Source organism: Gorilla gorilla, chromosome 1, assembly GCF_029281585.2.
Source record: "Gorilla gorilla gorilla isolate KB3781 chromosome 1, NHGRI_mGorGor1-v2.1_pri, whole genome shotgun sequence".
Lineage (NCBI taxonomy): Eukaryota > Metazoa > Chordata > Mammalia > Primates > Hominidae > Gorilla > Gorilla gorilla.
In genome coordinates this window covers 151,101,420-151,119,576 of record NC_073224.2, presented here as the reverse complement: position 1 = coordinate 151,119,576, position 18,157 = coordinate 151,101,420, and the positions used below count along the sequence as shown (strand labels likewise).

Genomic DNA, 18,157 nt, shown 5'->3' with positions numbered 1-18,157 from the left:
GTTGTTCATTAGAATAAACTTTACAACTAGGAATGTACCTCAAGGACAAACTGCCTAGCTGCAACTTCTCAATTTTACTAAAAGACTCAAAATTTCCTTAAAACGTGAGTGAAAGCCAAAGGGAATGGATAATGGCTCCTTCAAATAACTAATGATTGGCTTTCTTTCTCTAATTATTCCTATCATTTATTACTTTTTTCAACATATAGCCTAAGCTGAAGGCTGTTGTGAATAAAGTATTACAAAGTTATTGAGGCCAGTAATTCACTAACTCACTTTCTGTTTTTGTTTTTTTTTTTTGAGACAGTCCTGTCTCCCAGACTGGAGTACAGTGGTGCAATCTAGGCTCACCGCAACCTCTGCCTCCCAAGTTCAAGAGATTCTTGTCTCTTAGCCTCCCGAGTAGCTGGGACTACAGGTGTGCACCACCATGCTGGGCTGATTTTTGTATTTTTAGTAGAGATGGGGTTTTGCCATGTTGGCCAGGCTGGTCTTGAACTGCTGGCCTCAAGCAATCCACTCACCCTGGCCTCCCAAAGTGCTGGGATTAGACGGGTGAGCCACCGTGCCCTGCCACCAACTTTTCTTTTTTTTTGAAAAAGAGCCTCACTCCATCAACCCAGGCTGGAGGGCAGTGGCATGATCTCAGCTCACTACAACCTCTGCCTCCTAGGTTCAAGTGATTTTCCTGCTTCAGCCTCCCTACTAAATGGGATTCAGATATGTGCCACCACACCCGACTAATTTTTTTGTATTTTTAGTAGAGACAGGGTTTTGCCGTGTTGGCCAGGAGGCTGGTCACCGCACCTAGTTTATGAATTTCTTTACATGCATTTGTTCATGAATAACTTCTGTAATCCCCAAAGACTTAGAAAGGAGTAGTCACTTCTAACTTTAAAAGGGAGTTAGTGGGCCATGCGTGGTGGCTTGTGCCTATAATCCCAGCACACTGGGAGGTGGAGGCAGGCGAATCACATGAGGCCAGGAGTTCGAGACAAGCCTGCCCAACATGGTGAAACCCCATCTCTACTAAAAATACAAATATTAGCTGCGCGTGGTGGCACGTGGCTGTAGTCCCAGTTACTCAGGAAGCTGAGGCATGAGAATAGCTTGTCCAGGAGGTGGAGGTTGCAGTGAGCTAAGATTGTGCCACTGCACCTCCAGCCTGCACAACAGAGGGAGACTTTCAAAAAAAAAAAAAAAAAAAAAAAAAAAGGAAAAGAAATTCACTTAATACTTCTTCTGGTGAAAGTTTTCCTACAACACTAAATTTAAACATAGCTTTAGAAGGCTGAACTACTTACATCTACTTATTTCAGAATTTGTATTAAGAAACTGTAAAATACTGTGCAAAATGGGAAAAAACCAACCTTCACAGAATGTTAAAGGCTGATGGCCAACACATATTTTACAGTGAGTCTATCTGTAGAATCCCATGCCAAGCAGTGAGAAACAAAGCATGGCCTCCCTGACCCCTAAGATTTAAAAGGTAAGTTTGGGAAGGAAAAGAGTATTCAAAATGATCAGGAGGAATATATTCAGGGAGAAAAAAGAACTTGTAAGAATAAAAGATGTACAAAGTAAAATAATTCAAATGGGAAAAAAATTAGGTTTGTTCACAGGGTTATGTCTCTGAACATTTTTTTTATGAGCTGCTTAAAAGCAAAACATATTTTCTTAACGTTTTGACGTTGAGGAATGATGTCTTAAACGTGGGTTTTTTTTTTTTGAGATGGAGTCTTGCTCTGTTGCCCACGCTGGAGTGCAATGGCACAATCTCAGCTCGCTGTCACCTCCACCTCCCAGGTTCAAGCAATTCTCCTGCCTCAGCCTCCTGAATAGCTGGGACTACAAGCCCCACCACCACACCCAGCTGATTTTTGTATTTTTAGTAGAGATGGGGTTTCACCATGTTGACCAGGCTGGTCTCGAACTCCTGACCTTAGGTGATCCTCCCGCCTCCGCCTTCCAAAGTGCTGAGATTATAGGCGTGAGCCCCCGCGCCTGGTCAAATGTGGGTTTCTTGCTATTTACCTGGTTCAGACTTAAAATGGAAAAACAATCACATGCTGCAAATTTCAGTTTACTGCCACACTTCCTGATGACGAACCCTACCTTTTTGGGTCCTCTTTTCAGCTGATGCCTGTGAGGCCATGTAAATAGCTGCCGCTGCCACAGAGATGGGGCTCCTCCCGGGAACCAAGTCCAGTTCCACAGCTTTACGGGCTATATGTGTAGCTGCCATCTGCACTTGTTTAGGAAGACAAAGGTTGGAACAGAACCTGGACATGAAGTCCCCAGTTGTTATCAAATCCACACTGGTTTCTAGCGCTTTCAAAATAAGTTTAAAACACCGACCAATTTCTTTCTTAGAAATTCGTGATACGGCACATATTTCTAAAAGAAAAAAAATTAAATAAATCAATTCACTTAAGCCATATAGTTCATCTTAAAATCTACCATTTCTAATTATAAACATAATATACATTCTAATTGTAAAACATTCAATCATACCTTAAAGATGAAACCCTAATCATCTCAGTGATACTTCCCACAGAGGTAACAGCAAATTTCTCAGTTAATGTTCATCACACCTTTTTTTTGTTTTTTTTTTTTTTTTTTTTTTTTTTGAGATGAAGTCTCACTCTGTCGCCCAGACTAAGGGCAGTGGCATGATCTCAGCTCACTGCAACCTCCACCTCGTAGGCTCAAGTGATTCTCCTGCCTCAGCCTCCCGAGTAGCTGGGACTACAGGCGTGCACCACCACACCTGGCTAACTTTTGTATTTTTAGTAGAAACAGGGTTTCACCATGTTGGCCAGGCTTGTCTAGAACTCCTGACCTCAGGTGATCCTCCTACCTCGGCCTCCCAAAGTGCTGAGATTACAGGCATGAGCCACTGCGCCTGGCCTAATGTTCTTCACTCTTTCAATTTAGGGTTTTTTTTGTTTTTTGAGATGAAATTTCACTCTGTCGTCCAGACTGGAGTGCAGTGACACCATCTTGGCTCACTGCAACCTCTGCCCCCTGGGTTCAAGCGATTCTCCTGCCTCCCGAGTAGTTGGGATTACAGGCGCCTGCCACCACACCTGGCTAATTTTTTGTATTTTTAGTAGAGACGGGGTTTCACCATATTGGCCAGGCTGGTCTTGAACTCCTGACCTTGTGACCCAACCACCTTGGCCTCCCAAAGTTCTGGGATTACAGGTGTGAGTCACCATACCTGGCCTTCACTGATACTTTCTAAAGCTTGACTCCCTCATCTACAGAGACCAGTGCTAGAAATGGAAACTGTTTTCATGTAAACCAAATGTATAAACGGCCTACTTTGGTTTACGATTATAGGCCTTCTGAAAGCCCACAAAGCAACAGTCCATCAAAAGATCTCACTAGAAAAGAACATAGTGGGCTTACATGGACTAAAATGAGTCTACATGGGAAAACAGCCTAAAAGAACATGCTATGAATTTGCTGTCAAGGAATAAAATAAGTAGGCACTGGCAAATGATGCTCAAGTGGATTACTGTAGTCACAATAAAGATGACTTAGCTTCTAAGTGTCACAGCTGCCTGACATTGGTCTGTTTCTTTAATATGATGTAGAAAATGCTATTTTAGGATAGGCACAGTGCCTCATGCCTGTTAATTCCAGCACTTTGGGAGGCCAAAGTGGGCAGATCACCTGAGGTCAGAAGTTCGAGACCAGCCTGGCCAACATGGCGAAACCCTGTCTCTACTAAAAATACAAAAGTTAGCCAGGTGTGGTGGCACATGCCTGTAATCCCAGCTACTCAGGAGGCTGAGGCAGGAGTATAGCTTGAACCTGGGAGGCGGAGGTTGCAGTGAGCCAAGATTGCACCACTGCACTCTGGCCTGGGCGACAAAGTGAGACCCTGTCTCAAACAAACAAACAAACAAACAAACACAAAAAAACAAAGCTAAAAACTTACCTTTAAATGTCCTAGGAACCCCTTCTTGTCTACAGGCAATATAGAGACAAGCAGAAGCTATAGCATCATTAGCTCTTCCCTTCAGGCTCTTCTGTTCATATACTTGCTTGAATAAATTATTCGTTCGATCCTTCAAAGCAGAGAAACTAAGTTTAACTCTACGTCATTTAATTAGCTGCAATATCAAAATTTCATGTGTTCATTAAATTATGCAAAGTCAATGCCAGAATGGCTTAAAGGAGGTAGACAAGAACTTACAACTATATTTCGAGGTAGATTGATTCTGTCTGCCATGGTAGTGATTTCTTTGAATGCATTCATCATTGCCCGATCAGAACTGCTCATTGTTCTCCGATTCTGGTACTTAGAATTGCCAAATTCATCAAAACTTGCAGCTCCTGTGCCCTATAAAACAGTTTTATAACTATGAAAAAATTTTTTGGAAAGCATGAAAAATGGACAATTTCTATGAAAATATAGCTTACAAGATCTGATTCTACATAGACCAGAAATCTGAATTGTGCATCCTGCTCATCTATACTAAATGAACATGTAATTCTAACAACTGTTCAAGAACATAGAAAATAGGAAGCTTAAAGTGTATAAATAGAAATATGATACAAACACCTGACAAAACAATGGAAAAAGAAAGTCTAATTTCACTTAGAAATATGATAAAAAATATTAAATACTAGAAAACAGAATCCAACAGCATGTTAAAAGGTAGTATATCATGACCAACTAGAGATTGTCCCACAAGATATTATTAGAGAATCAAATAATGTAAAACATTATATTAATAGATGTAAGAAGAAAAATCATGATCATCTCCAAAGATGCTAAAAAGGCAAATGAACAAAATCAAAGTTCATCTTTGATAAAAACTCATAGGATGCTACAAATGAGTACTTCTTTACATTAGAAAACCACTCTCCTCTGCCCAAAGAAAGTACTATGATTAATGGAGAAACATTACCAGCATTATCACCAAAATCACAAGACAAAGGCACCTCCTACTGCTACCATTTTGTAACACTGATTGGAAAAACTAGCCAATATTATTAAGCAAGAGAAAAACCGGAAGTACAAAATTGGAAAGGATGTGATAAACTATTTGCAGATAGTACCTTTATACACCTGGAATATGCAAGAAAATCACTAAAAAACAGCTGCTATAAATAATTCATTAAAGCAGCAAGGTCAAGATAAATAGAAATCAATACCCTTCCATAAGTACAATCAACCAACTTAAAAGACAAGGAAAGCAAATTTTTCAATTAAAACAACAACAAAAATCTTGAAATAAACTTGAGAAACATGTGAGACGTTCATGAAGAAAACTTTCAAACATCTCCTGAAGGACACATAAGATACCTAAGGAAATGGAAAGGCATTATGAATTTTTGAATACAAGATTTATTATGAAGAAGCCAATTTTCCCTGTGTCAATTTGAAGATGAATCTGACCAAAACCCCAGTGAGAATATTAAATATTAAAAAACAGGCCAGGCGCAGTGGCTCATGCCTATAATCCTGGCACTTTAGGAGGCTGAGGCAGGCGGATCACCTGAGGTCGGGAGTGTGAGACCAGCCTGATGATCACGGAGAAACCCTACCTCTACTAAAAGTACAAAATTAGCCAGGCGTGGTGGCACATGCCTGCAATCCCAGCTGCTTGGGAGGCTGAGGCAGGAGAATCGCTTGAACCTGGGAGGCGGAGGTTGCGGTAAGCAGAGATCGTGCCATTGCACTCCAGCCTGGGCAACAAGCGTGAAACTCTGTCTCAAACAAAACAAAACAAAACAAAACAAAACAAAACAAAACAGGCCGAGTGTGATGGCACACGCCTGTGGTCTCAGCTACTCAGGAGGCTGAGGCAGGAGGGTCACCTAAGCCTGGGAGTTTGAGGCTGCAGTTAGCTATGATTACATCACTTCACTCTAGACTGGGTGACAGAAAGAGACCCTGTCTCAAAAGAAGAAAACCAAAAAACCCCAAAGAAAACAGAATCCAACAGGGTATTAAAAGGCAGTAATATCAACCAAGTGGAGACTGTTCCACAGATATATTAAAGAATCTAATAACATAAAACATCATATTAATAGAGCTGAAGAGGAAAATCATTTAATCAACTCCAAAGGTACAAAAAATGCAAGTGAACAAACCTAAATTTTTTTAAAAAATGAAACAAACTTAACCTTTAAATGGAAAAGACTAGTGAAGAAAATGCTGAAAAAGAGCAATGAGGGAAAACTAGTGCTACTAAATACTAAAACAGTGTTGTATGGCATTTGACTAACCGGACCAGGACAGGAAAACATAGAAAGTTGAGAAATATGCCCAAGTACACATAGAAATTTATTATGTGATAAATCTAGCAGCTTAAAAATATTTCTATCTTGCCCAGGGATGGTGGATCACACCTGTGATTCCAGCACCTTGGGAGGCCGAGGTGGGTGGATCACTTGAGCCCAAGAATTGGGACAAGCCTGGGCAACATGGCGAAACTTTGTCTCTACAAAAAATACAAAAATTAGCCATGTGTCGTGGCCCACACCTGTGGTCCCAGTTACTTGGGAGGCTGAAGTGGAAGGATCGCTTCAGCCTGGGAGGTGGAGGTTGCAGTGAGACGAGATCACGCTACTGCTGCACTCCCACCTTAGCGACAGTGTTAGAACGTCTCAAAAACAAAACAGACTATACAGGGTTCGGCATGGTAAACTCATGCCTGTAATCCCAGCACTTTGGGTGCCTGAGGCGGGAGGACTGCTGAAGACCAGGAGTTCAAGACCTGCCTGGACAAGAGTGTCACTCTGCTGCCCAGGCTGGAGTGCACTGGCGCGATCTCAGCTCACTGCAACCTCCGCCTCCCGGGTTCAAGCAATTATTTGCCTCAGGCTCCTGAGTAGCTGGGATTACAGGTGCCCATCATCATATCATGCCCGGCTACTTTTTGTATTTTTAGTAGAGACGGGGTTTCACCATCTTGGCCAGGCTGGTCTTGAACTCCTGATCTCCACCCACCTCGGCCTCCCAAAGTGCTGGGATTACAGGCATGAGCCACTGTGCCCAGCCAGACAAATTTTAAACAAGACTTTTTTGGAGAAAAAAAAAAAAAGACTATGCAATAGTATACATGAAGTTATAAAATGGTGTATACTTCCTTGATTAGCCCTCAGTAATACCATCACTATTACTTCCAACTCAGATAACAGAGTGAGAGTCAGGCTGCCAAGAAAACTATACTATTGCCTTACATAATGACAGCAGCTACCACTGACTGAGCACACAGTATACAGTACATGTTATATAAATACTTTACATACATTCTCATGAAACCCTCAAAAACTCTGTAAGTACTCTTATTCTCATTTTACAGATAAGGAATGTAAAGTTAGGTAAGTCATAAGTTCACTAATATCAGAAAAGAGGTTACACTAACCTCCCATTTATCTTAAGTGGTATAGAGAGAAAAGAGAAGACATTCTTTTTTTTTTTTTTGAGAGACAGAGTCTCACTCTGTTGCCCAGGCTGGAGTTCAGTGGCGCGATCTTGGCTCACTGCAACCTCCGCCTCCTGGGTTCAAGCAATTCTTCTGCCTCAGCCTCGTGAGTAAGCTGGGACTACAGGTGCCCGCCACCAAGCCTGGCTAATTTTTCTATTTTCCTTTTTTTTTGTAGTAGAGATGGGGTTTCACCATATTTGCCAGGCTGGTCTCGAACTCCTGACCTTGTGATCTGCCTGCCTTGGCCTCCCAAAGTGCTGGGATTACAGGTGTGAGCCACGATGCCCAGCCGAGAAGACATTCTTGATATTCAAAGAATATATCAATATTAACTCACGAAGGCCACACTACACTCATTTTTTGTGTGTATAGAAAATGTCATTTATGAAAAAAGGCCTGATATAAAGGCTTTATAATTTTGATTTAATGGTCTTCCCCACTTTAAGATGGAATACACACACAAGTTAGCCATCATTCACAATGATATTACTGGCAAATCTTATTAGACAGGTCAAGATTCCCCATTGGTGCAGTGACTGATACTTTTGCAAAGTTCCCAAACTCTCAGGTCTATGGTCACTCTGCAATTGGTATTTCCTGCCAAATGGACTTATTACCTTGCCAATCATGGTAGACAAATCTCCATCACTCAGAAGAGGATTCTGAGAATCTCCAACTCGAGATGGATCTTTTGTTGCTTTGTCATTGCTGAAAGTTCGCCATTCAGATCCCACATCAATAACCCGGTCACCTAAGAATATAAGCACATATCTGAATCATTTTGTCAAGATAGGGTTTACTTAACTACACTGTCCAATGCCCAACTAAGCCATTTTATTCCCAGGAAATCTCAACATGGACATCTAGGACCGAGCTTAAATATCACATTTCAGACATTTGTCCTAAAGCATTCCTTTAACTATTGTGCCAATCTAACAATAATCCTCTTGAAACATTATGCTATGATATTCTAACTCTTGGAAGAAAAAGTATTAGTCAAAAGTAGCAAAGTACAGCTATTCATATGTGATGCAAAGGTAAACCAATGTAATAATGATTAAGAACCAGATTTTGCACAAAATTTGCAACAGGCATGGGAAAAAAACAGAAAACATTTTTTAGAATGGTATTAATGCAAATAATTTCATATTAAAATGTCACTAAGTTTGCGTGGGAAATGCTTCGCAGAAAATAAGCCTAAGCTTCTGTTTCAAAGTAACAATCTGATGAAAAACATACCTGGCCAAATAATTTATACAGAATAAACTTCAAGCCTAGAATCAGTGAGAAGAAAGCCTGGTAGGCAAACTTTTCTCTTTAAGCAAAGAGGCAGCATCTAAATATATCATGTCCAATAAAAGCAGACACAAGTAAACCTTATTATTACTGTTTTGGTGAGAAAGCTCAATGTCTGGCAATACCTTCAGAGTAGACAAAAGTTAACACTGAATACTTACACATACTACTCACTGTGCCCTTTTGTAAATGTTCTCACTTAATCCTCACAGCCTTATAAAGGTAGGTACCAATTTTATTGCCACTTTACAAATAAGATTAACTAGCCTAAGATCGCATAGCTAGAACTGAAACGCACATCAGAGTTTGTTCTACACTCCAATTGTAAAACATGACCTCTTTTTCAGTGAAGTGTGATGAAGCTGAAAGTAGGAAGGAACCAGACCATTTCATCTTTGTGTATACACATCAAACAGAAAGAAACAAACGGCAGAAACCAGTTACTGCAGCAATTAGAAGTTACGGTATTAGCAGTCAATTAATATAATAGTCAGGGGTGTGAACTCTGCCCTTTGCTGCTTAGCTTTGGAATATTACTTCATTTCTATGTCTTTATTACCTCAGCTCTAAAATTCTCTTTAACCTCATATTTTAAAGATTATAAAGACTAAGCTATTATAATACCCATGTATAGTGCATGTAAAGTGCTTAAAAAGTAGTACTAAGTGCTCAATATTCACTATTTACTGCTATGAAAATTAGAAAGATAGCAAATATTCTGAGTTTCTCCTTTTTTGTGGGGATGACAAGGGAGACGCATCAGTTTAAAACATCAATCTCCAGCCGGGTGTGGTGGCTCAGGCCTGTAATCCCAGCACTTTGGGAGGCCGAGGCAGGCGGATCACCCGATGTCAGGAGTTTGAGACCAGCCTGACCAAGATGGAGAAACCCTGTCTCTACTAAAAATACAAAATTAGTTGGTCATGGTGGCACATGCCTGTAATCCCAGCACTTTGCGAGGTCCAGGCGGGCTGTCACCTGGTTGGGAATTCGAGATCAGCCTGACCAACATGGAGAAACCCTGTCTCTACTAAAAATACAAAATAGCTGGGCGTGGTGGCACATGCCTGTAATCCCAGCTACTCAGGAGGCTAAGGCAGGAGAACTGCTTGAACCCGGGAGGTGGAGGCTGTGGTGAACCGAGATCGCAACAAGAGGGTAACAAGAGTGAAACTCCATCTCAAAAAACAAACAAACAAACAAAAACAACAACAACAACAACAACAAAATTAATCTCCATAGAAGACTAAAAGTTTCCAAGTGGTCTGCTAAGTATTTGATCAGGAGGACAGCAAAGAACAGAGAAAACGGAAGGAATTCCACCTAGACCATGCTAACTTTTTAATTTTTTATATAAAAATTAATTTAAATGCTCATAAACAACCAGAGTATAGTGATCATATAATCTTAGTGACAGACTTAAAAAAAGGCTGGGCATGGTGGTTCACACCTGTAATCTTAGCACTTTGGGAGGCTTAAGCAGGAAAATCACATGAGCCCAGGAGTTCAAGACCAGCCTGGGCAACATGGTGAAACCCTGTCTCTACAAAAAAATACAAAAACAAATTAGCTGGGCGTGGTGGCATGTGCCTGTAGGGAGGCTGAGGTGGGAAGATCACCTGAGCCCAGGAGGTTGAGGCTGCAGGGAGCCATGATTACACCACTACACTCCAGCCTAGGTGAGGGAGACCCTGTCTGAAGTAAGCAAATGCTCAAGAAAATGATTCATTTCTGAAGCCTGTGACAAAATTTTTCTTTTTTCTTTTCCTTTTTTTCAGACAGGGTCTCACTCTGTTGCCCAGGTTTGAGTACAGTGGTGCAATTTCGGCTCACTGCAGCTTTTGCCTCTGGGGCTCAAGCAATACTTCCACCTTAGCCTCCTGAGCAGCTACAGATATGCACCACCACTGCCTGCCTGGCTAATTTTTGTATTTGTTGTAGAGATGGGGTTTTGCCATGTTGCCCAGGCTAGTCGTGAACTCCTAGGCTCAAGTGATCCACTCACCTCGGTCTCCCCAAGTGCTGGGATTACAGGGGTGGGCCACCATGCACAACAGAAAAACTTTTCTTTAAACAACTGAATCACCAAGGTAAAAGTGGATTATCAGTTGGACTACCATGTGTCCACATTACAAAGGGATTGAGATTAGAGGCAGAGTTCCCATGTGCCATCCCTGTATGCAAGGAGAACACGCAAGGAAGGCAGAAGCAGGACAGTAAGTTAGAAGGCAATTTTAATACATCACACATTGAGCAGGTGGCCCGAAACAAGGAGAAAAGCGTTAGATGGATGGCATTACAAGGATTTATCTGTTTCCTCTTCCTCATAATAAACATCACTAAACTTAGGAAGCAGTCTGAATTATACAGATTTTAAAAAGATACTTAAAAGTATCATAAATTGTCATTGTGCAATGAAACCTTACCAAACCACTGTGCAGTGAGTACTATTCACCAACAAGCCCATGTCTCAAAGAGATCACACTAAAGAGATCAATTTTTCTTCCTTTTTACAAAATATTTGCTCACTAAAAGATATGTTAGAAAAAAATTACCTGCATTCCCAATACCCAGTGAGGACCACTATATTTTCATATATGCTCTGTGTTTTTCGTTCATATGTATGCACCTATGTTTTCCTAAAATTTAGATACTGTGCCTGTTTCATGACAAGCTCTTTTCATTAAATTTATCATAAACACCAGCACGGTATTTTTAGACACAATTTAGTCCCTTTAATAGCATCCACCAATTAAAGTGATACCATGGTGTTCCCATGCACTTATGTTTTCAAAGAGAGAAACGACAATCTAACTTTCCTATTTGGCAAAATAAAAACACAAACATGCATAGAACAAAAATAACTGTGGCCTTCAAACCCAGAGTTACTAAATTTTAAGCTAAAAAAAATCATCAAATGTCATCAATAACTTGCGATATTTTTATTAACATAGATGAATGTATCAAGAGAATGGCGTAAATGAAAAGGCAGGAAGGTATGCCCACATCTTTTAAGTCTCTCTAGAAATCTAAAGATAAACCATTAGTTAGCTAAGATGCTTCATTTCATAGCATTTTCTGAAATACCTTACCATGAGATTCATTTGCTGCCTGCTTTATACTGTTTTTATAAAGACAAGATGGATTTTTTATTTTTTTAAGATGAATTATTTTAAGGTAGTATAGTATAAATAGAAAGCGCAACACTGGGTGGTGATGTAATTTTTCCACATACATAGGAATGATCTAAATGACTCGTTCAAGAATCTGTGGTTTGTGCTAAGAACCATTCCCTTTTTTTATATTTAACTACTCAAAAGTGCATTCACAAGGAATGAAGTTTCCAAAATAACTCATTTAGCATACCATGCAACTACAACTAGTCCAGCAGATTAAGTGCATGAGTAACAAGAAATAGGGCAAGTCCATTCAGAAAAAATTAGAACACATAAAGAATTTTCATTTGAAGAAAATCTAAATGGAGTAGTATTTTTAAAAGTTGCTCTGGAAGAAAGCTGCGAGACAAAATTTTTTCAAGGGCTAAGTGGTACAAGGCAGCCATGCCTGGGTATAATCTATAGTCAACTTTTGAAAAGGAAGAAGCCAGCCAATTAGCAAATACACAAAACTTCACATATCCTTTAGTGTTCTAGAAACAGAGACACATACGAATTTCCACTAGTTTCCTTCTTAACCACACACTGTAGTCTATGTGAAGATTTATAGTATCAAAGAAAACTTACACTACTATAACACATATATATGCACGACTCCTCCCTCCACCTAGAGTGTGACCTTTAACACTTTTAATCAAGTTCCCCATCCAAAAGAGTAAACGCACCCAATATGTGTATTTATGTATTTCACACATGTATTAGCTCTCAATCCATATATTAGAGTGGTGTCTAAAGAGTATTAACTGAAACATCTTACCATATTCTGAAGAGAATACGAATTCCATCTCTATTTTTCAAGAAGAAACCAAGAGTAATTGTCAAAAGTCACTTGCACCAGTTTCAAGTGGTTTAGTCACTTTGGCACCTATCTTACAATCTGGCAATTCCACTCTTAAGTACAGTTGGCCTGCTGTATCTGTGTATTCTGTTTTTTTTTTTTTTTTGAGACGGAGTCTCGCTCTGTCGCCCAGGCTAGAGCGCAGTGGCTCAATCTCGGCTCACTGCAAGCTCCGCCTCCTGGGTTCATGCCATTCTCCTGCCTCAGCCTCCCGAGTAGCTGGGACTACAGGCGCCCACCACAATGCCTGACTAATTTTTTTGTACTTTTTTTAGTGGAGACAGGGTTTCAGCGTGTTAACCAGGATGGTCTCAATCTCCTGACCTCATGATCCGCCCACCTCTGCCTCCCAAAGTGCTGGGATTACAGGCGTGAGCCACCGCGCCCGGCCTGTATCTGTGTATTCTGCATCCACGGATTCAACCAACCAGATTGAAAACATTTGCAGAAAAAATACGCCTGTACTGAACATGTACAGACATTTTTTTCTTGCTATTATTCCCTGAGCACAGTATAAACAACTATTTACACAGCATTTACACTACGCAAGTAATCTAAAGATGATTTAAAGTATATGGGAGGATGTGCATGGGCAAATACTACGTCATATTGTATCAGAGACTAGAGCATCTGCAAATTTTGGTATGCAAGGGAGGTCCTGGAACCAGTCCCCCACAGATACTAAGGGATGGAGTGAGTGTATTTACCCATTAGAAACAACCCATCAACAGAAAAATGTGTACAATGGAATATTCTTCAGTAAATAAACTACTGATATATGCAATAACAAATATATCTCAAAACTTTTTGAAATTTTTTTGAAATTATTTCAAGCCAAAAATGTCAGTCACAAAAAAGTTCATACTATATGATTTCATTCACATAAAGTTGAAAAAAACGGGAAAATAATCTATGAGAACAGAAATCAGTTCAGTGGCTATTGCTGGGTGGGAGTGATTGGCAAGTGGCATAAAATGACTTCTTTTTTTTTCCCCCGAGACAGAGTCTCACTCTTTCGCCCAGGCTGGTGTGCAGGGGCATGATTTCAACTCACTGCAACCTCTGCCTCTGAGGTTCAAGCAATTCTCCTGCCTCAGCTTCCAAGTAGCTGGGATTACAGGCGCCTGCCACCACGTCTGACTAATTTTTGTATTTTTAATAGAGACGGGGTTTCACCAGGTTTGCCAGGCTGGTGTCGAATTCCCGACCTTGTGATCCGTCCGCCTCGGCCTCCCAAAGTGCTGGGATTACAGGCACGAGCCACTGTGCCCAGCCAAAATGGCTTTTTTTTTTTTTTCTTGAGATGGAGTTTCGCCCTGTCACCCAGGCTGGAGTGCAGTGGCGCAATCTCGGCTCACTGCAAGCTCCACCTCCCTGGTTCACGCCCTTCTCCTGCCTCAGCCTCCCGAGTAGCTGGGACTACAGGCGCCCACCACCACGCCTGGCTAATTTTTGTATTTTTAGTAGAGACGGGGTTTCACTGTGTTAACCAGGATGGTCTCGATCTCCTGACTTCGTGATCCGCCCGCCTCGGCCTCCCAAAGTGCTGGGATTACAGGCGTGAGCCACCGCACCAGGCTGCCAAAATGACTTCTAAGGTGAGAGAAACGGTCTTTGTATCTTGATTAAGGTGTGGGTTACACCAGTAAGTGCACTGTCAAAATTCAAACTATGTTTTATTGTAAGCAATTACAGCTCAATAAATTAAAAATTAAAAACTCATTCCCACTAATATACTACTGATTTTGAATTAAATGACACCAAACCTATATATTATTTTGGGAATCACAGGACAATTCTTATCTTCTTCAACAAGGGAATACTCTTTCCTCAAGGTCTTCTTTCAGATTTCAAAGTATGATGTATGCCACGCTTAAGACTAGACCTAGATTTTTGTATGTTAAAAATCTCATTTTCTAACTACTAATTGCTATATTTTATATGCTTAAATTCAGTCACTTTTAATAGACTATTAATTTTTTAAATTTGACTATTCTAGAGAACCCCATCAGTGGCAAAAAACATATTCCATTTTCAATGCTTAACTTTCATTTATATTTTATATCTAAAGCACTAGTCAAAACTTTCAAAACAGTGCTCTTGATTTTAAACTGAAACATTTCAACATTATGCATACAATTGAAACAGTCTATTAAAGCATTATTCTACTCTAAGTATCTTAAATAGGAGTAAGTGTTGAGTTTATTAAATGTCTGTCTTCCTACCAGACCACTGTGTTTCTTACACAGTCTTTTTTTTTTTTTTTTTGAGATGGAGTCTCGCTCAGTCACCCAGGCTGGAGCACAATGGTGCAATCTTGGCTCACTACAACCTCCGCCTCCTAGGTTCAAGCGATTCTCCTGCCTTGGCCTCCTGAGTAGCTGGGACTACAGGCGTGTGCCACCACACCTGGCTAATTTTTGTATTTTTAGTAGAGACAGGGTTTCACTATGTTGCCCAGGCTGCTCTCGAACTCTTAGCCTCATGTTATCTGCCCACCTTGGCCTCCCAAAGTGCTGGGATTACAGGTGTAAGCCACTGCACCCAGCCCATATTGTCTTCTTATGTTGTAAAAAGCTAATCACAGTTGTTTGAGAGTTATTATACTTTAATACTTACATGTTAGGATAAATCAAGTTATACTGGAGTAACAATTTTAAAAGCTCAGTGGCTTAAAATGAAGGTTTATTTCTTATTCACATTACATGTCTATAAAGAGATAACTTTATGGAAGCTTCTTACACCATCCTTATTCAAGGTGACAGGATCTTTATCACCTGAGATATTGCCAGTTACCATGGATGGGGGAAGGGAATGTGGGAAGTTATACACAGACTTAATAATGGCTTCTGACCAAAAGTGACAGTAACATTTCCACTCACATGCCACTGGCCAAAGTCAGTCAAGTGGTCATGCTTCAAAGGGGAGAAATACAATTACATCATATACCCTAAAGGAGAACCAAAAATGTTAAGTGAATAGTCATTAGTGCTGTTCCAAGTGACAATTAACAAAGATAATTTGGCACTGTATTTTGGAGATTTATGTATAAAGTCGTATAAAAGATTGCTCTTTTTATTTATTATTATTCTTTTTGAGATGGAGTTTCACTCTTGTTGGCCAGGGTGGAATGCAATGGGGTAATCTCAGCTCACGGCAACCTCCGCCTTACAGGTTCAAGCAATTCTCCTAATTCAGCCTCCCGAGTAGCTGGGATTACAGGCATCCACCACCACGCCCAGATAATTTTTTGTATTTTTAGTAGAGACAGGGTTTCACCACGTTGGCCAGGCTGGTCTCAAACTCCTGACCTCAAGTAATCCACCCACCTCAGCCTCCCAAAGTGCTGGGAATACAGGCATGAGCAATTGCGTCCAGCCCAGAAGATTGTTCTATGGCTTCCTTTTTGTACCAAATGACAAAGTGAAGAATTAGGGATAATTTCATTGTATTTCAGCAATTGTCACAGAGAAGTAATCTGTCAATATGATTTTAGGTCCTTTGAAAGTAAGCTTTTTAGGCCGGGTGCGGTGGCTCACGCCTGTAATCCTAGCACTTTGGGAGGCCAAGGTGGGCGGATCACCTGAGGTCAAGAGTTTGAGACAAGCCTGACCAACATAGTGAAACCCGGTCTCTACTAAAAATACAAAATTAGATGGGCGTGGTGCTGCATGCCTGCAACCCCAGGTACTTGGGAGGCTGAGGAGGAGAACTGCTTGAACCTGGGAGGTGCAGATTGCAGTGAGCCGAGATCATGCCATTGTACTCCAGCCTGGGCAACAAGAGTGAAACTCCATCTCAATAAAAAAAAAAAAAAAGAAAGAAAGTAATCTTTTTACTGGTTGGTTGCAAGTCTCTATTAATATAATTTTTTAAATATTAAAAGGATGCAATCCCCAGTGCTATGCACAATTCTTGATTTGTAGCCCTGAGCTCTTCTGCTAGGAATGTAAAGTTTTATTCTCTTTTATCTTCAATACTTTACCTTATTCACCTGGATCTTCTAGTACCACCACAATGGGTACCTTGTCTTACTAAACAGATATCTTGTCTTCTTGCACACTGTGGGTGTGTCTCAGGTTTGTTCTCTGCTTTACTGATTTAGTTTTTTAGAGTGTTAAGTCTGCTAATTACCACCTAAAAACCAGTTTTATTGTGTTTGTCTCCTTGTGCTGTGTTACTTTTTTCTGACATTTAATAGAAATCTTCCATAATATTTCAATAATAGACCCTTTAGCTCACTGATCACATTGGCTTCTGTAACTTTCTCTGAGTAATTAAACTATGTTAGGGGCACAGTTTTCTGCTAAGTCCATAGGATCTCTGTTTCTCTTTATTATAGTTTTATATTCATAAGCCTCATATTGATTTTTAAGTTTATTCATCCTATAATAAAGAATTGTGAATCCAATCCAGATAATCTTCCAACATCACTAACACCAGTACTCTCAGTCTTTATGGGCATTAGCACAGTCCCTAGCAGACTAATAGATGACCCAAACAAGAGAAACTTCCCACAGGATTCCATTGTTTTTTTTTTTTTTTTTTTTTTTTTTTTGAGACAGAGTCTCGCTGTGTCGCCCAGGCTGGAGGGCAGTGGCACTATCTCGACTCACTGCAACCTCCACCTCCCGAGTTCAAGCGATTCTCCTTTCTCAGCCTTCTAAGTAGCTGGGATAACAGGCGCGCACCACCACGCAAGGCTAATGCCCGGCTAATTTTTGTATTTTTAGTAGAGACGAGGTTTCAACATGTTGGTCAGGCTGGTCTCAAACTCCTGACCTCGTGATCTGCCTGCCTCGGCCTCCCAAATTGCTGGGATTATGGGTGTGAGCCACCACGCCTGGCCAGGATTCCAGAAGTTTTTAAGGAAGGACATACAGGTAGGGTTGCTATAATTAAATAAAAAATAGTAGTGACTTAAACAAGATAGAAGTTTCTCATGTTAACAGTCCACACTTAACAGTCCTAGGCTAGTATGACCCAAGCTCCTATCTTTTTGATAAGTTATCCTTACTATGGCTTGCATTTTGTAGCATAGGACAGCTGTTGGTAATTTCCTTTATCATGTCTGCATTCTAGCCATTGGGAAGGAAAAAAAGTAAGGATACATCTTTTCTTATGACAGAAACTAGAGCTGTACACATCTCTTCTAATACTTACAAACCCACTGGTCAAAACTTAACCACATGGCGTACCTAGCTACAAGGGAAACTGGGAAATAGGGTCTAGGTGAGCAGCCACATACATGCCCATGTAAAACTCAGGGACTCTTACTAATGAAAGAATGGGGAAATGGATGTTGGCAAATAACCAGCAGTCTCAGCTATAAGAAATAATAGGATGGGGGAGAGGAGAAGTGAGAAAGAATGTCCAGAAAAATCGGGGTACTC

At 40.5% G+C, this 18,157-nt stretch overlaps 1 protein-coding gene across 1 annotated transcript in view; it reads right to left on the bottom strand.

Moving 5' to 3' along the window:
- Positions 1–18,157, bottom strand: part of GTF2B (general transcription factor IIB) — a 38,330-nt gene that overhangs the window by 2,143 nt on the left and 18,030 nt on the right. The window contains exons 3-6 of the mRNA XM_004026092.4: positions 8,072–8,205; positions 4,208–4,354; positions 3,950–4,079; positions 2,116–2,397 (exon numbers count right to left, since the gene is read on the bottom strand). Of these exons, the coding sequence (XP_004026141.2) occupies positions 2,116–2,397; positions 3,950–4,079; positions 4,208–4,354; positions 8,072–8,205 (693 nt within the window). The remainder of the gene's footprint in view (positions 1–2,115; positions 2,398–3,949; positions 4,080–4,207; positions 4,355–8,071; positions 8,206–18,157) is intronic.